Source organism: Pimephales promelas, chromosome 4, assembly GCF_988280905.1.
Source record: "Pimephales promelas chromosome 4, fPimPro1.hap1.1, whole genome shotgun sequence".
In the NCBI taxonomy this organism is placed as follows: domain Eukaryota; kingdom Metazoa; phylum Chordata; class Actinopteri; order Cypriniformes; family Leuciscidae; genus Pimephales; species Pimephales promelas.
Genome location: NC_142772.1, coordinates 17,924,919 through 17,952,315, shown reverse-complemented (window position 1 = coordinate 17,952,315; position 27,397 = coordinate 17,924,919). Strand labels below are relative to the sequence as shown.

The window sequence follows — 27,397 nt, the reverse complement described above, 5'->3', positions numbered from 1 at the left end:
CGACATTACGTCATACTGACATATATGGGAACTCCCCCTTTCTCCATTTCCACTGAAATCTTATAGGCTAACGCCAGCTGGAGACAGCTGGCCAATTGACGCAAACATGCAAATGCTGACCGGTCCACGGGCAGTATAAATAGCATGGGCGCGCCAATTGCGTCAGAATCACGACTGAACGCTAGCACAGCTGATCAAACGGTGAGCACGGCGGTTGACGTAATGTCTCGTTCCCGCCTCTCAGGGAACCGAGATTACGATAGTAACCGGAGACGTTCCCTTTCAAGGCGGTCACTTCGACATTACGTCATACTGACGTATATGGGAACTGTATAGAATCCCTCCGTGAGCGCAGTGAAGATAAGCCCTGACAGGGTCAAGCTACACTCCCCAGGAAACAACAGTTCTAAGACAGCCACGCCGCTTGGAGCACTCAACGGATAGGCGAACTAGACCAACTTCTGCTCCTACATTACCAAGTTGCACATCCAATGCAAAGAAGCGAAGGCTGCACTTGACAGGGCAGCACAACACCATAAGCACTAAAGCAAAGAGTTAATACAGTGACAACAGCATAGCGGTGACAGCTGCATAACCAAGTAGCCACACACAGAGTTAGCAGCAAAGGTAACCCTGCAAAAAGACTACTGCACAGTTGATGGTAACAGTTCCATGAGTTCAAAATAACTCACTGAACCCACAACGCTATAGGCGGATCAACAAACTTGAACCCTGAACGAGTTCCGAGAAGACAGCCAGCAACCTAATCCCGTAGGTATTAAGCAAACAAAGCGTTGAAATCAGAGAAGAGTCTCTGTATAAAAAAGCACGTCCCTAGAACCATCCACCAAGCACACAAACAGCGGTTTGTCAGCCTGCTGCCCTACAGATCACAAATCTCTACAGGGCCAACATCACTCTGAGCATCGGCATATGCGAGGCTAACAGCTCAGCTGATAATGCGGGCAGAGATCCACCTGTGCTCTGAACGGTGTAAGCAACTTCGGAACGTAGCTAGATATCGAACGGAGATTGACGCTGCAGTCACCAGGTCCAAGACGATGCGACATCAGTCACTAGAATGAGCGTAGGATTCCAAGTGCTCGCTGGGCGAGAGCCGGTGGTAAGGCCATCTCAGGGAGAGCTTCGTCTGAGCACTTGTTAGTGTGAAGTGTCTTGCTCAACTATGGACTCAGCAGCAGACACACACGAAGGTTCCACAGCTGAGGGCAGGAGTGCCAATCGTCTGTAGAACAGAACCTTCCCGAGGGGGATTGTCGTAGGCCCCCCATAACTCACAGGTCCGTGAACCGGGGGTGATAAGTTTTAAAGTTTTCATATTGACACCACCATCGCCCAATCCGGCATGTGCGCTGGTCTCAAGCCAAGGAAAGCTGCACCCTGCTCTGGGGTGCACTTTCAGAAAACCAGCCTGTTTTATCCTGGAGGTCTAGTACTTCCAGAGCTCCACCGCGGCACGGCGTAATCTGGATTATATATACCCACCCAGAGAGACTCTGAGTGGAACTCACGACGGTCTGATCACCAGCAGGCGTCTTATGTGTTTGCCACCTCCACACTTGCCCTCTTCCATTCCAGCAAGCGGGTTACGAGGAACTGACACTTCCTTGTAGGACATAGCTGATGTTCCAAGCCAATGTAAGAAGTGCAATCAACACATACTGAGTGTACATAAACACAGTGTCATTGGCCATAGCGACAACAACTGTGAATTTACGCAGCCAGAAATAGAATAGGGTCAGCCTATTCAAAAGTAGAATAGCCAGTTGCACTGGAGGCAACATAACAGCGTAGCACATGCACGTAAAACAGCATCGGTAGCCGTAGCTCCAACTCATTGAACGCAGATAGCTCAGTATAGGCACTAAAGGACACTGGGCAACACCGCTGTTCATGAATACATCCACGTGTAGATATTACATCGCAGCCACCTATCGGAGACTGTGAAATGCACAGTTGACTGGGATAACTAGTTGCACTGAAGATACAGGGCAACATGACAGCATAACATAAGTGTCACATCCTTGCATTTGTATATGCAGCGTAAGTCGCTGTAGCGACAGAACTGTGTAGACAGAACTAGGATGCAAGTAGATAGGATGGCAAGCTGCACTGAGGAGCAAGGCAGCAAACAGCATAAAACCTCTGTTACGTACATACATCCAGAACTGTGGAATGCATGGTTAGATAGGATAGCTAGTTTTGCACTGAAGGGACAGAGCAAGAATAGCAAAAACACGTCCTTGTACGTGCAGTGTAGTCGCCATAGCGACAAAACTGAATATGCAGTTAGAGGGTAGCTGGTAGTTGCACTGAGGAAGAGAACATAACAGCATAACCCAACAGTGTGTACATTTCAACATCCGTGGGAAAAATTCAGTGCGGGCCACCGAAGCGACCGAAACTGCATGAATATGTGCAGAACAAGATCATGGTCAGTTATGTTGGCAACATAACAGCATTGCGCTTTAGTGTGCACGCAAACAGCGCAAGTCGCCGTAGCGAAAAACTGTGACTAGGCACAGTTGGATAGTATAGCCATGGAGCACTGAAGGATACAGGGCAACGCGATAGCATAGTGACATTAGTGTGCACAAAAACACAGCGTCAGAGGCATAGCGACATCGACTGTGAATACATAGTACATCAGAATAGCCGGTTGCACTGAGGATACAGGGCAAAATTAACGGCGTAACCATAACACATCAGTGAGTTAGCATGTACCCCGCGTCAGTTGTGACGCACAACTGTGCACATAATCAGAATAGCCATTTGCACATCATAACACCACAGTGTGTAGAGTGTGTATCAACACGACACCAGTTGCATCACACGACAAACTGTGAATATCCACAGTGCAGTAATAGAATAGCCATTTGCACTGAAGGGCACAGGGCAATATATAATGGCATAAATCATTACATGTAACAGTGTGTTACAGTGTAGCTTGTAAAAACGTAGTCGCATCGCGCAACAACTGTGAATATGTAGTAATACAATAGCCATTTGCACTGAAGGACACAGGGCAGTGTACAGCGGCATAATCATAACACATACAGTGTGTAGAGTGTACATAAACACGGCGCCCGTTGTATCACACGACAACTGTGAATATGCACAGTGTAGTAATAGAATAGCCATTTGCACTGAAGGGCACAGGGCAATATATAATGGCATAAATCATTACATGTAACAGTGTAGCTTGTAAAAACGTAGTCGCATCGCGCCACAACTGTGAATATGTAGAAATACAATAGCCATTTGCACTGAAGGAGCAGGGCAATAAACAATGGCAAATTCAACACATACCAAGTGTAGTGAATACATAACACAGCGTAGTTGCATGGCACAACAACTATGAATACACACTGCTTCGTAATTAGAATAGCCATTTGCACTGAAGTATACAGGGCAAGAATACTGGCATAAATCCTACACATAACAGTGTGAAGTGCTTACGTAACACAGCGCCCGTTGCAACACAACAACTGTGAAAATGTAGTAATCAGAATAGCCAACTGCACTGAAGGCACAGGGCAATATCGTGGCAAAGAACACACATAAGAGTGCACATAACAGCGGCAACGCAACAACTGTGAATACGTAGTAATCAGACTGGCCAGTTGCACTGAAGGTACAGAGCAATATCGTGGCACATCATAACACACATAACAGTGTAATAACACAGCGTCAGTGCATCGCACAACCGTGAACAGAAGCCAGTTGCACTGAAGGTACAGGGCAATTATAGCGGCATGAATCATGTTAACACATCAGTGTGAAGCGTGCACATAATAACAGCGTTATCAATACATCGCACAACAGCTGTGAACACGTAACGTTAGTAATAGAAAAGCCATATGCACTGAAGGAACAGGGCACTATATAATGGCACAAATCACAGCACATATCCGTGCGCATTGCGAGTAAACACAGTGTCAGTGGCGTAGCGACAACAGCTGTGAATACGTGGTTAATCAGAATGGAACCGCCCTGATGGGGGAAAGACACGGGACTAGGCACCCGGGGACGGGGCTCGAGGACGGCGCGGCCGCTCAACTGCACTGTTAGTAATAATACCACCTAACAGTGTGCACATAACACAGCTTCGGTGGCGTAGCGACAACAACTGTGAATCGTGATTAACACATAGGATAAACAGAATGGCCAGTAGCACTAAGTTACTGTTAAATAAGCACATAGCGAGCCCTAAACACTGTCAGTGGCGTAGCGACAACAGCTGTGAATACATGGTTAAAGAGAATGGCCAGTTGCACTGAGGAAAACGGGGCAATATTTAAGGGCATAACAGTAGTACAAGACATATCAACGTGCACATAAACACAGCGTCAGTGGCGTCGCGACAACAACTGTGAATCGTGATTAACAGAATGGCCAGTTGCACTGGCGTTACCGTTAATATAGCACATATCAGCGTGCACATAGACACAGCGTGCGTGGCATAGCGACAACAGCTGTGAATACATGGTTAATTTCAGAATCCAGCACTTAAGGCCTGAGCAGGTGCCGAGAGGCAGCCAGGGAAGGACCCACTGTCTGGTGCGGCGCTCTCCGTGGCCCGAGTCGCCACATTCCCGGTCCCGCCCTCTGACAACGGTGAGGAACCGGTTAATTCAGGTTCGGGGCCGATTGGCGGGCTGAGATACCGAACACAGAGACAGTGCTAGGATCCCTTTTCGACGAAGCCTATCACGTCGAGAAAGCGACGTCCACTCGACTTTGGGCGGGAAAGGGCCCACCAGCGGCCAGCTGGCGGCAGTGGGCCTCATCCCTGCTGAGGCGCGCATTGGAAGATCAGCACACCTGTCGTTCCGTGAGTGCGGCTTCTGTAGATTCCTTGTAGGGTAGAGCGAGTCAAGGACCCGCACATCTGGCATGTAGCAGCCATCGGATGCGGGGAGGAAACGTGGTGAGTAACCTCTATTGCAACTTCCACGATGACTTCAATAAGACTTCTAGCGTGAAGAAAGAGATTCTGACGCAATTGGCGCGCCCATGCTATTTATACTGCCCGTGGACCGGTCAGCATTTGCATGTTTGCGTCAATTGGCCAGCTGTCTCCAGCTGGCGTTAGCCTATAAGATTTCAGTGGAAATGGAGAAAGGGGGAGTTCCCATATACGTCAGTATGACGTAATGTCTCGTTCCCGCCTCTCAGGGAACCGAGGTTACGATAGTAACCGGAGACGTTTTTCTATATTTTATTTCGATTCAATTATTGGCAATGGCGCCCTGCTTGCTAAAAAGGTGCCGACTAGAAGCGATGTCAAGGGGATCTCCAGATTAGTTCACGTATCGCGTCTTTTGCGCTCGAGGTCGTTATTTCAAATCCTCTATGTTTCAAATAGGCGCACGGGGAGCGCGCTCATTATGCGCTCATGGGAAGCGCGCTCATAAACTTTTCAGTATGGGAGTGCACGTGCACCCAAACACTTGTGTGTTTTTTCTCTTCTCTGTAAATAAATCTTTTAGCAGAGCTACAGCAAGCGTTTTTCTGTGGTGGAAATACATTAGCTACTAAAACTTTTTGTCGTTGTGTAGAGCCCAGTGTGAGTTCATGGTTCTATAGCAACGACAGCCATGGGAAAATCGGTACGAATTTTACTATTAATAATAAAAGATAAGCTACTGTGCATTATAAATGTTTGGGGTAGAAATGTCAGGAATGTATCTTTATTGACTCATTCTTTTTATAGAGATGATTTAAATGCTGAAATATGAGGTTTATCTTTATATAAAACCCTTTTTTGTGTGTTAACCTTTTTTTAAGTTTAGTAGGTAAAATGAAAGACACTCCTTTAAAACAAATCTTTGATGTTATTAACTTGGTGAATTGATTTCACTATGTATTAGGCTTTTTGAACACGATTCTGTGTATGTGATATACCATATTGTCTAATACTTTTCATAATGATCAACTAAAATCAATATTAATTATGAGTTTTTACAGTAGCCTATAATACGCAAAGTTTTTTTTTTTTTTCTTGGGGGGGGGGGCGCTCGAAGGGGGTCTCGCCCTGGGTGTAATTCAAAGTAGAACCGCCACTGCTTACTCTGTGAACCTAACCTGGTCGGGAGCAGGTTTTCTTCAGTAAACACAGAGTTTCTTGCGGTCTCCTCCCCTTTTTTAAAGAGGTAGTGCTGTTTAAACACCAACAATAATACTAAAATGTATTTACACATTCTTTAACCCTCTGGGGTTGTTCGGCCCAAATGGACCCGAAGCATTCAAATAAAAAAATGTTAAAAATCACAGCTTCTTCGGAATGGTCCGAAATTTGGTGACTTTGTTGGTATTTGGTATATGAACACCCAAAAAAATTGGGGACAGGATGTGAACAGTCTAAGTGGTTGTAATTGATTGAGTTTTTTTTTCGATTGAGTTTTTTGGTGCGTACAATCTACAAATCAGACACAATCCATAAAAAAAGCACACAACAGTGAAGGGGTGAATCTATAAAACACAAAGAGTGCAAAACAGACAGCCACACACACAAACACACATAGCCTACTTTTATACACTTTCACACTCATAAATTCAGATTACATAAATCTGTTTAGAATTTTTAAAAATGACAGCTTCATCGGAATGTTACGAAACTAGGTGACTTTTATGGTATTAGGTATGTGAACACACAAAAAAATTGGGGACAGGATGTGAACAGTCTAAGTGGTTGTAAAAAAAATAGTCACACTCAGGACCTTCGGGTTCAAATGGACCCCCATAGGAAATGAATGGGAAATTGTCAAAAATATGAAAACACAGATTATTCAATATGAAAACATAGACTGTTCAAATAGAATAGTCTATTTGAATAGTCTAAGTGGTTGTAATTTTTTTTTTTTTCATGCCTTGAATGTCATGAACATTGTAATAATTGATGCTTTACCAAAACTGCAGTTACTGCCTTTTTGCTTTGTAGGGCAGTATTGATACCTAGAACACAACACTAGCTTGATAGTCTAAGGGACTTAATTGCCCCTTAGGCATCAGAGCTCAGTCTACGAGAGGCATGGCCTCGTCATGCTGGGCTTGGTCAAGTGGAATACCTATTGGATATATTTGTGCGGCGGCCAGCTTTGTCTCGCCGTCTACATTTATCAGATTTTACAACCTGGAAGTTCCCACTATACAAGCGAGGATTCTTTCAGTGTAAGTTTAAGTACTAACCCCCAGGCAATATTTCTCATTATATATCTGGCCCTGGCTAAATTCGAACTACGGTTCATATATATATTTATATGCATTATAGACCATTTTGCAAGATGTAAACCACACTGGTCCAGAAGCACTTCCTCTTTCAGTTTTTTAACACTACATAAAAGCTGGGATAAAATACAACTAACAGAATATATAAAACTGAATTAAAAAGTTAAACAAACATCTTTAAGATGTTTTCTTTACATGAAAAAAATCAGACTATAGGCATACATTTGGTACATTTTACCAGTGTGCCACAAGAGAGGAAATGCTCAACAGCAGGGGTATAATTAAGTTTCAGTGTTGATTTTGATTTAATATATATATATATATATATATATATATATATATATATATATATATATATATGAAGAGTTCAGATGCAAAAGCCTCTAAATGCCATTTGAAATTTTCTTTTTTAATGATGATTTTTATGAAACTTGTATATTTAAGTTCAGTAATTTCACTTAAATAACAATTAATAGGTAATTATCATTGCCATTTAAGTGAAATCACTGAACTTAAATATACAAGCTTGATAAAAAAATATCATTAGAAGAAAATTTCATATGGCACTTAGAGGCTTTTATATATATATATATTAAAAATATATTTTAAATCTATTGCAATAATTTACCAAAAACCTGGTTGTAAATGTTTTATTTCTTTTACTAGTCTTTGTCTTTATACAGCCAATTGAACTTAGTGAAGACCCACATGTGCACAAGTAAACTAAATAAATGTGAAAAAATATGTAAAAAAAACAAAAAAAAAAACAGTCCCTGTGGATTATTGCAACCATCCCATATTATGCGGTTAGTGCAACATTTGACTTTGTCTATAAACAGTTTGCCTTTCCAATACAGTCTCTGAAAACTCAAGGAAATGCAAAAAGTGTTGCCACAGGCACTCTTCTCCTGTATGTCAAAGTAGAAACATTACTGTAAAAATGCATTAATTTACAACAAAATACTGAGGTTGGTTGTCAAGATGTCATTTCAACAATCATTTTTTGAGTCTATTAAGATATTTTGGCAGTAACGAGGTTAGAGATCTCTCACAGATCTCTATCAGATCTCACAGATACAACCAAATCTCTCACAGATATTTGAAATGCACCGTATAAAATAATATAAATGTATTAATATACAATAAAAATTACTTTAAAAAGACTATTTTAACGTTTATTTTTTTTCTAAACCAGCTAAACCATGTCAAGTGCTGGCTGGCAAATGCCTCAAAATGCTTGTATTGAATTTTCTGTCTGTGTTCTTTGATGATGGGCTTATTGCTTTTGATTGACAGCTGAAATGTACACTCTGGCTGTCTCCAATCCTGAACTTTTCAAGTCATTAATTATGGACTTTTGCTGTTCTTTTATTATATGGCACATGATAACACTTCTGAAGGGCTTAGAGGTTAAGATCGATATTTCTGTTATAATTGGACCTAAGTGTAGCATTAGCTTTCATATTCAGGATTTGTGTGAGTGGTAGACTATTTTGTGAGACGGGTTTTAAATCCCAGTCTCCTCATCGCTTCAAGTAGGCTATCCTCGCGCATAGAAATGGTAAGTATATGAATTGATTAAGTTTTCACTTAGGCTATTTTAACTTATTTATTGCGAAATAGCCTATATTTTAATTTGGGTATTCTAAATATATTTTCCAGAGTTTAAGGGAGAAAGGACCTGTTTTGACACCAACGTGTTCATCGATATCGTCTTTATTCATATGCGCGCGCTGCGGGACAGACATTGTGGACCGACAAGTGCTGAAGGTGCTTATAGCTAAACCTCATTAAAGATTAGTGATAATACATTTGTCAACATATAATGCGCCTTTAATTGAATGAATATACGACAAATACAAATATTTTTGCGCATTTAAATATATTTAACGTCATTTCTTCTCGCAGGTGAATGGATTAACGTGGCACCTGAAATGTTTGCAGTGCTCGGTGTGCGGAGTTTCCTTGGGTCACCATAACAGCTGCTTTATCAGAAATAAAGATGTTTTCTGTAGAAAGGATTATAACAGGTAAAGTGTTTAATCTTTCCCACCCCAAGCTTTCCTCAATTTCTGGCGATTTTCATAATTTATTTACATTTATTGTGTGTTGGTTGACAACAAAACTGCACGTACTTATAAAATTGTACTGTATTTGATAATTATATAATGAACAGAAAACTTTTTAGTACATACACAGTAAAAGGGTTTAAACATTCTATCTTAATTTAGGCCTATAATTATAATATAATATATATAATATAGTATGTTAACTTACAATAAAGCTTTAATATCAGGACTTTCACTAATGTATTATTTTTTTTTATGAAAGTGGAGCCAAAGTACAAACAGCAACCTGAATTATACTGAAGAAGAAGAAAATTGAGAAAACTGAAGTTCTGAAAACTCTTAAAATAAATTATTGTGACAAATGTTGTGATTACAGAATGTATAACAGCATGAAAATAATACATGTTCTTTTCAGTACTTTTGGCATAAAATGTGTCCGATGTGGCCATCAAGTCAGTGCAAATGACTGGGTTCGGAGGGCAGGAAACGGCATATATCATCTCACCTGCTTCGCTTGCTTCTTCTGTAAAAGGCAGCTTTCTACAGGGGAGGAGTTCGGCTTGATGGAGAACCAGGTTCTCTGTCGCATTCACTATGACATAATGCTAAACCTACAGCCCATGTCAGACAATGGTAATTTTTGTTTGCATTTTATTTCATAACACCAATGGAAAAGGATATGAAAAGCATATCTTGCATTGCAGTAGAGAACAGTTAAGAACATTAATCATGAATCTATTTTTCACAACAGGAAATGATTTATATGGAGCCATACAGTATCTCCCAAAGCTGCCCAAAAGACCTCGTACGTCATTCACCTCAGAACAGCTACAGGTACACTTCAGATGCTTTTTCTCTTCCTGTGGTAAAAGGAACTGTAACAGCTAACTGTATTCAGGTTCTTCTGAATGTTTTTAAAGTCCAAAGATTCATCCCAAACCACAAATAAATGTGTGCTACTCATAGATCGTTGCATATCAGATTGGGCTTGTGTATTTGCTTTATACAGATTATGCAAACCCACTTTATCCAAGACAAGAACCCTGATGCACAGACTCTGCAGAGGCTGGCAGACATGACTGGGCTGAGCAGAAGAGTCATACAGGTACAGAACATGTAAAGGCTCATGTTTCTAGTGACTCACTCAATCAAATTGGTTCTTTTTAACATTTTAATAAAAAAAGAAGAATTTACTTTTTAATCACTACTGAATTCTTGTAGGTTTGGTTCCAAAACTGTAGAGCCAGACAGAAGAGGAACCCACTTCACGACAGCGTGCCCTTTCTGTGAGATAGCCAGTCCTTCTTGTCCTTAGGCAGACCTGAGACTCACTGAGACTGTCCTCTATTTCAGCATATCATGTGCTCCGTGAGATCTTTTGATGTATAATCATTTTTGTGGGGATCGTTTGATTTAAGTGCTGATTGTATACTGTTCAAAAGTTTGGTTTCAGTAAGATTTCTAAATAGAAATTATTACTTGTTTAAGCAAGGATGAATTAAATTGATCAAAATGACTGTAAAGACATTTGTAATGCTAAAAGATTTCTATTAGCCTAATAAATACATTTAAATGCATTTTTATTGTTCAATCAGGAAAATATGTATTACAGTTTCCATAAAAATATCAAGCAAAAATAATAACTGTTTCAGAAATCAAATTTTTGAAGGATCATGTGACACTAAAGACTGGATAGTAATGATGCTGAAAATTCAGCTTTGCCATCACAAATAAATTACAATATTTGAAATACATTTGTTACACGATTATATATATATATATATATATATATATATATATATATAATAAGTAAGTAAGTAGTAAGTATAATAATAATAATAATAGTAAGTGTATAAGTGTCACGTAGTGATTTTGTGTGTTTTCGTTATTAGTTATTGCCCGTCCATTATTTATCCCAGGTGTTTCTCATTTCTCACGCCCCCTTGTTATCTTGTCTAGCTCGTTTGTCATTGATTATTTAAGCCCTGTGTTTCTGCCCTGTCTTTGTTGGTTGTTGAATTTATGTGTGTTGCGTTGGTGCTCTCAAGTTTCTTGCTTCTAGTGTCTTGTTTTAAGTTTCTTTAATAAAGCTACACTGCGTTTGGACCCAGCCTCAGCTCTGTTTCTCCGCACAGCGTCACAGAACAACCAACCTCAATATGGGTCCAGCAGTCGTCAGCAACCGGGCTATGACAGAATACCTGTCGTCGGTCTTGCAAGAGGGCCAGTCTGTCCAAAGGTACGCGAAGGAGTTCCTGTCCATTAGCAGTCTGGGAGCGCTAGATGATATCCAGCTCATGGGCCTGTTTCTGAATGGGCTGGATTATGAGATCGCTCGACGGATGCCGCGGGACCTTGCCAACTGGACTCTTGACGGGTATGTCGCTCGGGCTCGTTACTTGCAGGACCTCTTCACTACTGCGCGCTTATTCTACTCGACACCTGCCGAGTGTACTTTACCCGCGAAGCCCTCGTCGTCTTCACCGCTGGTTCACGTCAGTCACGATGAGCCCGCGCTTCACGTGCGCATTGACGAGCCCGCGATTCACGTCAGCCCAGCCGAGCCCGCGCTTCACGTCAGCCCAGCCGAACTCGCGATTCACGTGAGCTCCGTTGCATTCCTGCCTCAAGAGTTTTCCACTGAGCGCGTGCCAGCCGAGTCAAGTGAGTCAACGGCCGAGTCAAGTGAGTCAACGGCCGAGTCAAGTGAGTCAACGGCCGAGTCAAGTGAGTCAACGGCCGAGTCAAGTGAGTCAACGGCCGAGTCAAGTGAGTCAACGGCCGAGTCAAGTGAGTCAACGGCCGAGTCAAGTGAGTCAACGGCCGAGTCAAGTGAGTCAACGGCCGAGTCAAGTGAGTCAACGGCCGAGTCAAGTGAGTCAACGGCCGAGTCAAGTGAGTCAACGGCCGAGTCAAGTGAGTCAACGGCCGAGTCAAGTGAGTCAACGGCCGAGTCAAGTGAGTCAACGGCCGAGTCAAGTGAGTCAACGGCCGAGTCAAGTGAGTCAACGGCCGAGTCAAGTGAGTCAACGGCCGAGTCAAGTGAGTCAACGGCCGAGTCAAGTGAGTCAACGGCCGAGTCAAGTGAGTCAAGTGTGTCCAGGTCCAAATCAAGTGAGTCAAGTGTGTCCAGGTCCAAATCAAGTGAGTCAAGTGTGTCCTGGTCCAAATCAAGTGAGTCAAGTGTGTCCTGGTCCAAATCAAGTGAGTCAAGTGTGTCCTGGTCCAAATCAAGTGAGTCAAGTGTGTCCAGGTCCAAATCAAGTGAGTCAAGTGTGTCCAGGTCCAAATCAAGTGAGTCAAGTGTGTCCTGGTCCAAATCAAGTGAGTCAAGTGTGTCCTGGTCCAAATCAAGTGAGTCAAGTGTGTCCAGGTCCAAATCGAGTCAAGTGAGCACTGAATCTCCTCTTCAAGTGAGCGCTGCATCTCCTCTTCAAGTGAGCGCTGCATCTCCTCTTCAAGTGAGCGCTGAATCTCCTCTTCAAGTGAGCGCTGAATCTCCTCTTCAAGTGAGCGCTGAATCTCCTCTTCAAGTGAGCGCTGAATCTCCTCTTCAAGTGAGCGCTGAATCTCCTCTTCAAGTGAGCGCTGAATCTCCTCTTCAAGTGAGCGCTGAATCTCCTCTTCAAGTGAGCGCTGAATCTCCTCTTCAAGTGAGCGCTGAATCTCCTCTTCAAGTGAGCGCTGAATCTCCTCTTCAAGTGAGCGCTGCATCTCCTCTTCAAGTGAGCGCTGCATCTCCTCTTCAAGTGAGCGCTGCATCTCCTCTTCAAGTGAGCGCTGCATCTCCTCTTCAAGTGAGTGAGTTGTCCAGTCCAGCGAGTGTGTCTAGCCCTGTGACGCGCCGCCGCAGGAGGAGGAGAAGGAGGACTCGTTTGGTTCGCCAGGCCCCGGTGAGCGTGCCCAGACTCCTCGCTCTGCCGGCCCCGCCTCTGCGCCTCGCCCTGCCGGCCCCGCCTCTGCGCCTCGCCCTGCCGGCCCCGCCTCTGCGCCTCGCCCTGCCGGCCCCGCCTCTGCGCCTCGCCCTGCCGGCCCCGCCTCTGCGCATCACCTTGACTGCGCCCTTCAAGCTCCGGGAGACCTTTCCTGAACCCGTTTACCACCCAGAGGCTCCTCCCGTGAATTTCCCCAAGTATTTTTTGGGGGGGGGCAGTAGGTACTCTGTGGGGGCCATGGAGGCGAGGCTGTCATGGACCTTGCCTGTGTCTGCTCCGCCCTGGCCTCTGCCACGTCCTGCTCCGCCCTGGCCTCTGCCACGTCCTGCTCCGCCCTGGCCTCTGCCACGTCCTGCTCCGCCCTGGCCTCTGCCACGTCCTGCTCCGCCCTGGCCTCTGCCACGTCCTGCTCCGCCCTGGCCTCTGCCACGTCCTGCTCCGCCTTGGTCTCCGGCCCAGTCTGGTAGGCCCATGCTCTGCGGCCCAGGCCCGCCTTGGCTACCTCCTGGTCCTGTTCCCCTGCACGGGCCTGGCCCTCCGTCCCTCCCCCAGGACTGTCTCCGCTTCACCGCCCTCCTGAACTGTTTGTTTTTTGTATGGGCGTCGGGAGCCGCCCATAGGGGGGAGGCTATGTCACGTAGTGATTTTGTGTGTTTTCGTTATTAGTTATTGCCCGTCCATTATTTATCCCAGGTGTTTCTCATTTCTCACGCCCCCTTGTTATCTTGTCTAGCTCGTTTGTCATTGATTATTTAAGCCCTGTGTTTCTGCCCTGTCTTTGTTGGTTGTTGAATTTATGTGTGTTGCGTTGGTGCTCTCAAGTTTCTTGCTTCTAGTGTCTTGTTTTAAGTTTCTTTAATAAAGCTACACTGCGTTTGGACCCAGCCTCAGCTCTGTTTCTCCGCACAGCGTCACAATAAGTAAGTATGTGTGTTTTTTTTTTTTTTTTTTTTTACACAGTATTACTGTTTTCATTTTGGTCAGATACATGTAGCCTTGAACAGTAAGACAATAGTAAAAAAATAAAAAAATAAATAAACATTATAAATATCGCTGACCTCCAACGATCGGCTAGTGTACCACATTTAAAAAGTTTACTTTTATTAACAATCCATCAAGAAACATCATCAGTTCTCTGTAGATGGTTTTGCATTTATTAATTTTCAATTATTATCTGTAGCAGGTGTTTTAAGAGAACATAGAGTTCAAAGGGTTTTGAATGCTATCATGGGATTGACTGGAAATTGTAAAATGGTGACTCTTCAATAATATGGAACACATCTGTTTTTAATATCCCTAATAGTCAGTATATCCGATGCTAATTTGATGCCAAAAATTGCTCAAAACATCTGAGATGATTTTGAGATTCTTTCTCAAGAGATTTTTCTTGATAGGCTTTTTCATTTTTCATTTTAGGCTTTTCCAACTGTCATAGTTAAAGTGTCCTCTTTTCATCTTATGTATTCATTTGCCAAAAAAAAAAAAAAAAAAAAAGAAAGAAAAGAAAAGAAAAAAGAATGCCAGACTTGACATCTTTATATCTAGTCTTTGTCTGTCTGATTGCTAAAAAATTGCTACAGCCCTGGTGACGTTTGTTTTCTTGCACTCTAGCAATAATTGTCAATTATCTGTCAGTTCATCGAATTGTCCAATATAATACAGCCATCAATGTATTTTATTCACTCATGTTCATTGGTATGTAATAATTCCAGTGGACGCTGAAAGTCTCCATTTTTTTCGGTGTGTGTTTAAGGGCAATTACAATTTTTAAAATTGTCCAATCAAATAATAACCATTAAAAGTATTCATTCAGTGAGCAATTCAATGTTGGCCGGCAGTTACAGCACTGAATACTGCATGATGCATTGATTTACGGCACTGTCCATTAAATGTCACCATTTCTTGAAGAATCTCATAGGCTTGTATTGATTTGGACACACTTAAGCTTTACAATAAGCCTCAATGGTCAAACGCAGATCTAAAACTGCTTGTCCTTTCCTAGTCATTTATGGATAATTTCTTTCCTGCAGTGCACCTATAATGTTTACTATACAATTTACTACACTGATATATTTTTAAAGTGTACTAGGTTGTATATATATATATATATATATATATATATATTAGGGCTGTGCAAAAGTTAATTGCGATTAATCGCATCCAAAATAAAAGTCTCTGTTTACATAATATATTTGTGTGTGCTGTATATAATTATTTTGTATATATAAATACCTATGCATGCATGTATATATTTAAAAATTATTTGCGCTTAAATTCTGTATATATATAAATACATAATCTATATTATATAAATATAAATATTTTATATATGAATAACACATTTTCTTAAATATATACATGCATGTGTGTGTATTTATATATATACAAAATAATTATATACAGCACACACAAATATATAATGTAAACACAGACTTTTATTTTGGATGCGATTAATCGCAATTAATTTTTGCACAGCCCTAATATATATATATTAGGGCTGTCAAATGATTAATCGCGATTTATCGCATCCAAAATAAAAGTTTGTGTTTACATAATATATGTGGGTGCACTCTGTATAATTATTTTATATATATATATATATATAAATACACACACATGCTTGTATATATTTAAGAAATATTTTCATGTATATACTATAGATTTATACATAATTTATATTATATATAAATATAAATATTTTTTTCTTAAATTTACATGCATGTGTGTGTATTTATATGTACAAAATAATTATACAAAGTGCACCAACATATATTATGTAAACACAAACTTTTATTTTGGATGCAAATAATCGCGATTAATCGTTTGAAAGCCCTAATATATATATATTATTATTATTATTATTATTATTATTATTATTATTTTGTTGTAGTGTACTATACTGTCCAAAAGTTTGAAGTTTTATTATCAGCAGTCATTTCTCCAGTCTTCAGTGTCACAAGATTTTTCAGAAATCATTCTAATATGCAGAATTGGTGTTCAAGAGACACTTCTTATTATCATCAATGTTAAAAACCGTGTGGATACCTTGACTCATGTTCAAGGTTTTTGAAGAAATTAAAAAAAAAATATTACAAAAGAATTACAAACGTTTTTACTGTCACTTTTGATCCATTTAATACATCCTTGCTGAATAAACGCATTATGCAAAAGTCATTACTCTATACAGTATATATACATCATGTTAACGCATGTTTATGTGTTTTATCCATGCACAAGGTCGTAGCAAAACATCAGTGTGCCATTTCAGTAGTGCCCACATGATGGTGCTGACTCTATTCACAATAGTGCATGTTATTTGTGATGGAAGGGTCGCATTTACTGACATACTGTAGTCTATTTAGATAGAAGGGTCATGGTGGCAATCTTTTAGTGCCATTCGTCACCATCTAATGCATCACTATTACACTTCATATGGTATTACCGATTAAATGTCCAAAAAACATGGTGAGGGTAATTTTTGTTAACGATAAATAGCATCATGAAAGATGAAAAACAAATCGAAATTCAAGAATTCGTTCAAATTTCCAGTCACCGTGTGTGTGTTTAACTAGATAATTAGGTCAACCTCCTCCCCAAATAGAAACATTTCTCATAGGTTTTGCCTTTCTGCACTCTCTCACTCTTTTCATTGTTTGAGCTTATTCCATGGTTTGTGAGGCTTTGGAGAACCGTTTCTGTGTGAAGCAGTTCTCAGGTTACAGGTCATTGTATTGACTGAATAGTGTCAATGTACAGAAATGGACTTTCCCCCGTTCTCTAAAGTAATTCAGGTTGCACAAGATACAGAAAAAAATAGGTTATGATTATTATAGAACACTCTGTCCCACAGTGGGTATGAAGTCCCTTCTAATATAAACTGTAATTGTCAGTTAATTGCCTTGAAAGGATAGTTCACCCAAAAAGACAATGATCTCACTATCATGTTGTTCCACACTTTTCTAGGTTTTCCACACTTTATTTTGCTGGCCCCTTTTGAACATCCTGTTGAATATAACTTTGCAACTACATGTCAACTACTCTCATTATTAGAGTATCAGTACACTGTCTACTACTTAATATCTGCAAACTCTTTATTGTGATGCTCCTCCAACAGACAATCTACTGACTATAAGTAACTTTGCAAGTGCATGTCAACTTATTCTATCCCTAACCCTACCAGTCTACTAATAATACTAAAACTCTAGTGAGAGTTAGTAGCGATGTAGGTGCAACGTTACTTATAGTCAACTGAATGTGTTAAAGGGACCATCCAAATAAATTGAAACCCTTTTCTAAGATATTTTGGTGTTAAAACAACAAAGGACTTTTTTGAATTTCATTGTATTAACCTTTTTCAGAAAATTATTTTAGCAAAGGTTAAATGAAAGCATCATAATTTGCTACTGACATTTTTCAAAATCAAATGTGCAATGTAATCTGTGGATGATGCCTTGGGAAAATATCATTGTTTTTTTTATTTTTTTTGGTTTCAGTCAGGAAATATCCTTTACCTGTGGAGGGATGTGATTGGCTGGCAATAGACTTCCATAGTCAACAGCTCTTCAGGAGGAGTCCTAGCACATACATCACCTGAGCAACTACAAATAAAAGCCAACAGTTATTCTCTGGACAAAACCAACACACAGGCGCTGCACAATACATGTAAGTATTACATTTCATCTTCACAAAGTCTCTATTCTTCTTTGTTTGCAACCAAATTACCATTTTTTTCACTGAAAAAAGGGAAATTTGTCATTAAAATGCAAAATATTGTATTTTGATACAATCTGTAATCTCCCAAATAGTTTTTATGGTAAATTCTTCACTGCAGCATAACATTAAATAGCTCCTGAAATATTACAAATATGCCTAATTAGAGTAATTAGCATTCTGTGTTTACTATAGTTTTCATATGGCATAAATGAACGACACGCTGCATTCAGATTATAACAAAAAATGAATATTTCTTTACCATTGGATCACATACAGAAACCCCCTCTCTGGTTCTGCGAGTACAATGACCTCCAGCTTCTCTATGCACAGTCACTCTCTTGGACGGCAGGCGTCTTTCTCCAGCATGTCTATGCGTGATTTTGGGGTTCGTGGACGCTCTAAAGTCCCAGTGTCCCTCTCCTCAGCCAGTAGTCTGTCCCTGTCTCGTTCCACCTCTCTGGGAAATGGCTTAAACATCCTAAGCAACCTCTCACTGAATGGTCTGGGAGTTGGTTCCAGTGACAAGGAGACCATGCAAGGTCTAAACGACCGACTTGCCAGCTATCTGGAAAAGGTGCGCACTCTGGAGAAGTCTAACGCCGACCTGGAGCTGAAGATTAAACAGTTGATGACTGAGCGATCACCCAAGGGTCACGACATTGACGGATTGATGGCTCAAGCACATGCGATCGGACAAGAGGTTTGGTTGTCTAGTGGAATTTAAGTTCTGTTTATTGCTTTGGTCAAGACAATAACGTAGCAGGAATGTTCAGTTGTGTCTTTACAGACAGTTACAATCAAACTTCTGCTCTCTAGGTGAGGAAAAAGACATTGGAGAATGCTCGTATAATGCTGGAGATTGACAATGCCAAGCTTGCAGCAGATGACTTTAGGGTCAAGTGAGTTTGTTCCTCCTTATAGTCATCGAGAAAGATCCATTATGAAATCTATTGCCGGTATACCATTTTGTTTTCATTTCTAGGTTTAATTGGTACATTATATTATGTCTTTATAAACAGATGGGAGGCAGAAGCTTCCCTTTGCCAGTCGGTTGAGAGAGACTGCCATGCTCTGAGACGAGCCAAATCTGATCATGATCAGATCATCGCAACCCTCCGAGGAGACCTGGACAGTCTGAAAGAGGAGCTTTACTTCCTGAAGAAGAATCATGAAGAGGTTAAACACAAAACTGAGTTTGCACAGACATTGTTGTATGTTTATATGCTTAAATAATGTACAATATATATTGACAACAGCACCTGAAAAAAATTTACATAGATTTAGAAACTCATAAAAGTCTATGAATCCTTTATATATATATATATATATATATATATATATATACCTAACCTCTTCCCATATAAAAATGTAATATACATACATATAAACATACAGAGACTGGCGACAATGTTACAGTAGTTAAAATATCCTTTACGTTTGAGCAAGATCATATTGCCTTCACAGTATATCAATACAGCACATATAGAAACACCCTTATCAAGTTCTTTAGATAAATATATAGACTAATCAGTGTGTAAAACACACACACCCATGTCCACAAACATAGAGTAGGGGGAAAAGTGTTTGGACAGACAGGTGTGGCGCCACTGAAATGCATTTAACCATAAACCAGTGTTATTTTAGTAACTTACTATTATAGTTTTTCTTTTTTTTTCTTTTCTTTTTTTTCTTTTTTTATGGTTTTAATTAGCAAAAATAACCCTGCCCTAAACTCAGTAATGAGTTTACAATGAGCATCTGCAGAGCAGAACGTTGACAATAAAGATTAGGACACTTAAGCCATAAAAATGTAAATATATGTAAAAAATATCTCAACTGGCAAAAAATAAAATCAACTGGCATTTATTTTTTAAGAAAGATAGCACAAATACTCTTGTCAAATAAAAAAAATAAAAAAACAATTTTTGGTTCCCCAAAGAACCTTTTAGAGAGATTATTTTTAAAATTAATTCAAAAATCAGCATAAAACATTTATCCATGTGATGAATTATATTTGAAAATATCATTATATGAAATTTGTATGAAATTTATAAAAGGATATAATATGAGAATTACCAGTATGAACTCTGACTTCAACGGATTTAATTAAAGTCCTTTGACCTATATAGCTTGACTGCTCAAAACAGTCAAAATGTATGTCAACTACACATTCTTTTTCTAACTAAACATCAAATCATCATCAGTTTACTCTGAAATGTTTTCAAATATACATTTTAATTGCATAAACTTGATGAGAAAAGATAAGAAATAGCCTAATCAACTATAAATGCTGCAATCGTTCGATGGCATCTGAGTAAAATGTGGATGTTTAGACTATTGAACTTTTGATATACTAAGAGACGTTCATTTAATTTGTCATTTTATTTAAATTTCAGAATTTTCGTGTGTGTGTGTGTGTGTGTGTGTGTGCATGCATTCCCTGTGTTAAACTGCAGTCCACTTTCGGGTCAAAACAGACCAGAAACGGAAAAGTTCTAAACAATTAGGTTTAAATGGATATATGTCTTTTATATAATTTTTTTAATTTAAAAAATCTGAAAAAAATAAATAAATGTGTGTAAACACATAGCATATGCACATTTTCATGTTTGTATTAACAACTATGGATATTCTTTACCTTTGCTGGGTCAAAACGGACCCGAAAGCAGCAGGAGGGCTAACACAGTGTAGTGCATTTGAAACATTGAAGTGCTTCAAATGAAGTGAAACAAATTTAAAATGATTTGTCTGTGTCCTTGAAGGAGAAGAGCACACTGAAGACCCGTCTAGCCAACGAGCAAGTGAACGTGGAGGTGGAAGCAGCCCAGGGCCCAGACCTGGGAGCCATAATGGCGGAGCTACGGGTGCAGTACGAGAGCATCGCACGGAAGAATAAAGAGGATGCTGAGATGTGGTATCTGAAGAAGGTCAGAGTACAATCCAACAGCCAACACACACCCCAAACATCTATTTATAGACTGATGATTTGACTGCAAACACAGGTGTGTTCTGTAACACAATAAGCACGTGTGGCGTTTATATGTGACAGCTGGAGAACGTGCAGTCCGAGGTGAAGGAGAGCAACGAGGCTCTGAGATGTGCTCAGAGTGAGCTCAGTGAAAGACGACGCTTCCTGCAGGCGCTAGAGGTGGAACTGGACAGTCTGCGCAAACAGGTGATACCAATGAGTGTTTGAAATGGTTCAACAATACATAGATTGCAGGTTAAACTGCTGTGGCTTGTATGTCCACTCGATTTTTGTCGATTAATAGTTACTCCTATTGAAACAAATCAAGAAGTAAAAGATATCTGTTAATATCACATGCCAGTGTTTGACACTGGGACATTGTGAATAGTTGTATCCCCATTTACAGGAAGCAAGTGTCTCCCACTTTACTTTTCTTGACTTTTCCAGTTGTTTGGCTGGTCATGAACATGCTGCAAAGATCTCTTTCATTAAGTATAAATGTATAAAAAATATAAATGTATGTAATTTATAATTATCTTTTAAATATATATATATATATATATATATATATATATATATATATTTTAAATGTAAGACAGCTTTGCAGCATGTTCATGACCAGCATGACAAGACAAATTTTAATCTTTCATAAACATTTGAAGTATGAAATATGACCGCAAAATAGATGATCCCCTTTTGAGGGACCATCTGCCTAAAATACAAAAGCTAATTTCATGAAGATATTGAATAATGTTATTGTGTGATAAAAAAGATGACATTTTATTAAGATGATTTGATAAAGAAAACAAAGACTTTTACATTGTCATTATGCTAAACCAAATTGTTAAATTATTATCTGGAAAATATTTACTTTTTATTAGGCAACCAATATGTATTTTAGATTAACATTTTACTAACATAACTGAATATATTAGTCTTGAGTGATATAAAAATATCACAAAAAAAAAAACATTTTCATGAATTATCAAACTTTCATGCGGACCACTGGAGGTCCCTAAACCCTAGATTTTAAAGCCCCTTATATATTTAAAGCTACACACTCTGTGTTAGCTAAAAACACTTAGTTCTTTCAAAAATATGTGTGCTCATTAATGTATATTTACTTCGTTCAAGTAATAAAGTATTCTCGTGAGTGTATAATATGCCATTGAAAATACATAGGGGTAAGGGGTTCTAATGTCGGTCGCAATGTTGACCCTTCATCTTGAAAGTACATTAGCCAAAGAGGTACATACCCATTAATTAAAGCTTCACCTTTCGGTTACGTTTCGGTTAACACTCATGGACGAGGTCAAACTGGAAGCCATGTTAATCTTGGACTACATTGGCCACCGTAGGAGTTAAAACGAAATCGGAATTGAGAGGAACAGAAACTAATATTCACTGGATATATCTTTACACCGCTAGTTGGGGGTAAAAATCACACAGTGTAGCTTTAAGGAATGTCGCTTTTTAAGGAGAGAGAGGAAGTTTTTATAGTTGATATATGTTATTTTGTTGCTTCCAGATCTTTGATCCCTGGGAAGAGGCAGTCACTTGTCTCTAAAATGTTCTGAAGTAATTTTTATGCTTTATATACAAGAAAACAACAAAATTCCAGACAAATAGCTCAGTGAAATATATAAATAAGGCTACTTTTCTTCCATCCATAAAAAATGGGTGCCATTTAGCTTCAACCCTAACATCTCCCTGAAAAGCTCTGAATGTCTTTAGAACACAAAGGAGGTCATTCAGTAGCTTAAATGGTTGGGAAGATTCCGTAAAAATGTCCAAGATTGAATTGCTTGAAGAACTCAAGAAGTTAGCAAAAATAGATCTTCCCAACCTTCTTTCAAACAATTCCTTATATTACTCACTCTGTCCTGCAGTTAAAGGGCAATGGATATGCCAGTGAGCTGTTTGAAGCATCATAGTCTTGCAGTGTTTTTATTTTTATTTATTTTTATTTTTTTTACCCTTTTGGGGGTTTTATTTTTGAACTAGATCTGCAATAATTTTGTCCATAGTTTGTCAACAAATATCCAGAGAATGTGTCAAGGTTAGCTCTTCAGCACAGGAAACCACTCTCCCCTCACATCTGCTGCTCGTCCTCATGCAAACAATGTTTACTCCTGTTTTAATAAATCATTCTGTAATACATGCGATGACAGTCTAAAAACACATCGCATCTCATGGCCTGGACAGGTGATAAGGACCTTTCAGCGTTGTTTAATAGTCGTTCACACATCCTGGTTTTAGACCAGGCAGATACAGGGCAGTTCATTCTTGATGGTGATCACCTCTAATGGTTTTCATCTAAAACATTTCTCATCATTTCTATGAATTTATCATCATGTCTTACATACACAACCGATCATCTTATGGATTTTGTTTGTTTTTGTAATGTTTCTCTCAAGGCTGCATTTATTTGATTAAATTTAATACATTTTATAAAATGTGATTTATGTTGAATTTTCAGCATCATTTGCCAGTCTTCAGTGTCACATGATCCTCCAGAAATCATTAATATGCTTATTTGGTGCATAATTATTAATAACAGTTCTTCGTATTAAAAATGTGTCAGGATTCTTTGATGAAGACACAATTCCAAATAACATCCATATGAAATACAAATCTTTTGTAACATTAAAAATGTTTCTTGCATATTAGAATGATTTCTGAAGGATCATTTGACACAGAAGACTGGATTAATTTCAATTAAATTACATTTTAAAATAAATAAATTAATTAATTTTAACCATATTACTGTTTTTACTGTATTTGTGATAAAATAAAGGAGGCTTTGGTGAGCATGAGACACTTTTTTAAAAACCTTTGAGCTTTCACAATGAAAATGTTATGAATGTTATGGCCCACCTCAGGTTGGTGTTCTTGAGGGGAACCTCGGAGAGGTGAATCAGAAGTACGCGGTTGAGATTGAACGTCTTCAGGGCACACTTACACAGCTGGAGGACGAGCTCTCACAGCTGCGCCTGGACATGCAAAGAATCAAAACTGATTACGAGCAGTTACTGCGTATCAAACAGAACCTGGAGCTGGAGATTGCCACCTATAGAAGGCTGCTGGATGGAGAGGAAGTGTAAGAACTGAGAGAGGTTTCTCAAAGCTGAAAAAAAAGCTGATTTCTATTGACACATTACAGTTCACAACAGATGGTGCGGAATGGAGCATCTCTGACATATAAAATCAGATGTGAAATGTGTTTCCTTTTTGTTTTTTTCAGGATAAAAGAGATGGCCACTCCTAAAAGTAAGTCTGAATGGATATTTTTATAGACTATTAAACTCTATAAAGACTAAAACTCAACATATATTCAGTTTATTTAATACTTGCAATATACTGATGTTTGTTTTCCCCAGTAATGGTTTTGTAAAATCCACAAAAACCCTCTTAAACAACACATTCTCACCCCAAAGCGTCACCTTTGACCATGCTTTAATATTTGACGTTTTAGGCGCCCTTTAGGAAAAGCGTCAGTTATAGGACGCGGTTAAGTTTAGGTATGGGGTGGGGGTAGGGTACAAGCGATCCTAGGGCGTCATCTAATTGACGCTAAAGGGCGCCGTCAGATATTGAAGCATGGTCAAATGCTTCCCAAGGCGTCAGTTAGGTGACGCCTTGGGAGTGAGAATGGGCTGTCTTAAAATAAAATATTTTTTTCCCTGTATCTAAAATTACAATAATATCATAATTTTGGCGTAGCTTTTAAAATAAATGGACAAAATAAAACAACACTGTTGTACATTCAGGAAAGTGTCAACTATTGCTATAATGAATGAAGACTTTAACCCAAAATGTCAAGTTGCAAGTTGAGTCAAGTTGTTACTTGTAATATGTTTTATTAAATATAAACATACGTTTTACATAAACGTTTTACTTAAAAACTGTTCTTGGCTAAAGCAATGCTTTGATTTATAACTTATAACATTTGTTGGAATATATTCCAATTGAATATATTCCAATTCAATTAAATATTGTACATTACATTTGAGATATTTGCAGTTTTGAGAATTTTATCATGAATTTTGTCTGACAGTGTGACAATAGTATTATAGCGTTACAACACGTCCTGCTAATCATTGAACTCTATTTTTTCCTTGTCAGTAACAATACAAATTTTTAATGCAAATAGTTTTTTTTTCTTTTGGACAACACAACGCTTTGAGAGTTACTGCACAATAATAAAGGGATGTGATCTAAATAAGACCACTTGAGGAGTTAGTAAAGATTTACAACTTTTTAAAACTTTTTTTCCCTCCCTTTTGTAGAAGAGCCTGAAGTGAGAACCAGGAAGATTGTCAAAGTTGTCACCCAGACCATGGTAAATGGAAAGGTGGTGGATGAATCCAGTGAAGTTGAACAGATTGAAGAACGAAAAAAGTGAGTCTGGCTCAAAAGTGACATTCCTTGTGATAAGCGTAGACAAAGCACAAACCATCACAAGACTATTATCAGAGATCTGTTCATCATTTCACCAAAAAAGTGAATAAAAAATTACAAAGTAGTGATGTGTCAGCTGTCTTGATTTTTTTACCACCTGTTTTTTCATCATGGTAGAAATTGCCACATGAAAGCTAACAAGGCTGTACATCTTCATACTCTCTCTTTATTGTCATATTTGCATTCCCATTCACTGTTGAAGCATGTGCACTGATATTATTTCTTCTTCACTTTCTTTAGGTCTGATTCTGTAAGGCGAGTCGCAATAGAGCGGGTCATTTAAAAATAGCACAGACCGAAAGTCACACAGTGAAACTAAATACATGCGATACTAGCTGATATCCACTTTTTTAGAGGCAGTGGTAGAAAAATGATATGTATGTGGATGGGGATTTGAACCTGTCTGGTCACAGTGTGAGAAACCAAGCCGAACGACGAAATCAAGACAGCCTCACTTTGAGAACGATGACCGAAAAAGCCCTGACACCAAACCTCTGTAGTGTCAAATGTCTCGCTTTTGTGAGGGTTTCTGGGCGAAATACCTAATATACTCCCAGTCCTGGTAAACAAGAGCTTTGTTTTGCTATATTCTTTAGACATCCCAGAAATATAGGCTAACAATTTAAGCATTTGTACAAACTGGTAACAAATGTATTAAAGTTATTAACAGCATGGCTTTCAGTATTTGCTACAGTGCAAAGATTGTGCTAATGTGAATGCGTTAAATAATTATTGACAGGCTTAATGAATCAGAATTTTATTCATTTTAAGTGCTTACTAAAACATTAAATCAATGAAATGTCTCTATTTATCATTTTTGATGTACATAGGTCATATTATGGAAATGTAACACTCATGTTAGAACAAGAACACCAAAAAAACACACTTCATTATTCATTTTCAATATGGGGCAGATTCAAATAAGTTTTACCCCCACACTTCACAACATTTTGACATTTCTCTCTCTCTCTCTCTCTCTCTCTCTCTCTCTCTCTCTCTCTCTCTCTCTCTTTTTTTAAAATCTTTTATGGATAAAGTCCATATCTGACAAATAAAGGTGTGTGAAATGCTCAGAGTCACAGGTCAGCACATCTTGCACCCTGCATCTATATAAACCATTGTGTAGATGGGTGAACATACAATAAGGCACTTACAATAAACTTATAAACTGATCAGCCAAAGTGTATTCTGACTCTTGTTTGGTGTCTGTCAGAGCCATGGCTCTGGTGTCTGTTATCCACGAGAAGCTTAAAAAATAATAATACTAATCTGATTTTCTTTCCTGCCATAGGCTACCATTGTGACATTGTGAACCACAACATTATTATTGTAGCAAATGACGTAATCTATACTTGCACTGAGTGAAAACGGTTTAGGATTTACTTTTTTAAAAAATCACTTGGCCTAATAGGCTAGGCTATTTTATTTAATGAATAATTAGGTAATTAGGTTAGAAACGGCAAGTAACACATTATTAAAACGTAACATTTTGAAAGCCTAAAATAGCAGACCTTGTAGGCTAATCTTTTTTTTAATTTAGGCTACAACTTTAAAAAAATACTAATAGAATCAAGGAGGATCCACAGGAGACCATAACGGCAGTCTCAAATGCTATAGCTAACTGTAAATGTTTTTAATTAGTTATCGAGACGTTATAATAACTGATTAATAAAACTTGAGTGAACGCGCTTCTCCTTTATATCACTGCCTCCTTGTGGTAAGTAGAACACAACTAGGTTTGTTTAAAGGGTTTACCCAAAAATGAAAATGTCGTCATCGTCATTCCTGCTGTAGGCTACGAGTTTCTTGAACGCAAAAGAAGAAATTTTAAAGAATGTCGAGGCACCCATTGAGTTCCATAGCAAAAAAAAAAAAAAAAAAAAAAAAAAAAAAAAACCTTCTATAGTGGGGGGGGGGGGGGGGGGGGGGGCACACCAAAAAACACCAAATACCACGGACTCACAAGAAACAAGTCATGTCACAAGTAATGAAATACTGAG

At 39.1% G+C, this 27,397-nt stretch overlaps 2 protein-coding genes across 2 annotated transcripts; both read left to right on the top strand.

The window, feature by feature from the left end:
* The first annotated feature begins 4,506 nt into the window (after nucleotides 1-4,506).
* On the top strand, nucleotides 4,507-10,714 carry lhx6b (LIM homeobox 6b). The gene is made up of 7 exons (XM_089130692.1): nucleotides 4,507-4,638; nucleotides 8,914-9,021; nucleotides 9,160-9,281; nucleotides 9,736-9,953; nucleotides 10,072-10,154; nucleotides 10,330-10,425; nucleotides 10,542-10,714. The coding sequence occupies exons 1-7, from the start codon at nucleotides 4,507-4,509 to the stop codon at nucleotides 10,608-10,610; spliced, it is 828 nt and encodes a 275-aa protein (XP_088986818.1). The 3' UTR covers nucleotides 10,611-10,714.
* Nucleotides 10,715-17,746: 7,032 nt separating this feature from the next.
* krt1-c5 (keratin, type 1, gene c5) lies at nucleotides 17,747-26,574 on the top strand. The gene is made up of 10 exons (XM_039669068.2): nucleotides 17,747-17,917; nucleotides 18,245-18,668; nucleotides 18,785-18,867; nucleotides 18,988-19,144; nucleotides 20,731-20,895; nucleotides 21,018-21,143; nucleotides 23,819-24,036; nucleotides 24,181-24,206; nucleotides 25,226-25,337; nucleotides 25,638-26,574. Exons 2-10 carry the CDS (start codon nucleotides 18,273-18,275, stop codon nucleotides 25,678-25,680), a joined length of 1,326 nt encoding a protein of 441 aa, XP_039525002.1. The 5' UTR covers nucleotides 17,747-17,917; nucleotides 18,245-18,272; the 3' UTR covers nucleotides 25,681-26,574.
* Nucleotides 26,575-27,397: the final 823 nt, after the last annotated feature.

Excerpts from the sequence above, each read along its gene's own strand:
- lhx6b (XM_089130692.1), top strand. The coding sequence starts at position 4,507 with ATGGTTAATTTCAGAATCCAGCACTTAAGGCCTGAGCAGGTGCCGAGA. Across the intron at positions 4,639-8,913 it reads GGTCCCGCCCTCTGACAACG|AGTTTAAGGGAGAAAGGACC; the intron begins GTGAGGAACCGG and ends TATATTTTCCAG. Across the intron at positions 10,155-10,329 it reads TCACCTCAGAACAGCTACAG|ATTATGCAAACCCACTTTAT; the intron begins GTACACTTCAGA and ends TGCTTTATACAG.
- krt1-c5 (XM_039669068.2), top strand. The coding sequence starts at position 18,273 with ATGACCTCCAGCTTCTCTATGCACAGTCACTCTCTTGGACGGCAGGCG. Across the intron at positions 24,037-24,180 it reads CTGCTGGATGGAGAGGAAGT|GATAAAAGAGATGGCCACTC; the intron begins GTAAGAACTGAG and ends TGTTTTTTTCAG. Across the intron at positions 24,207-25,225 it reads AGAGATGGCCACTCCTAAAA|AAGAGCCTGAAGTGAGAACC; the intron begins GTAAGTCTGAAT and ends TCCCTTTTGTAG.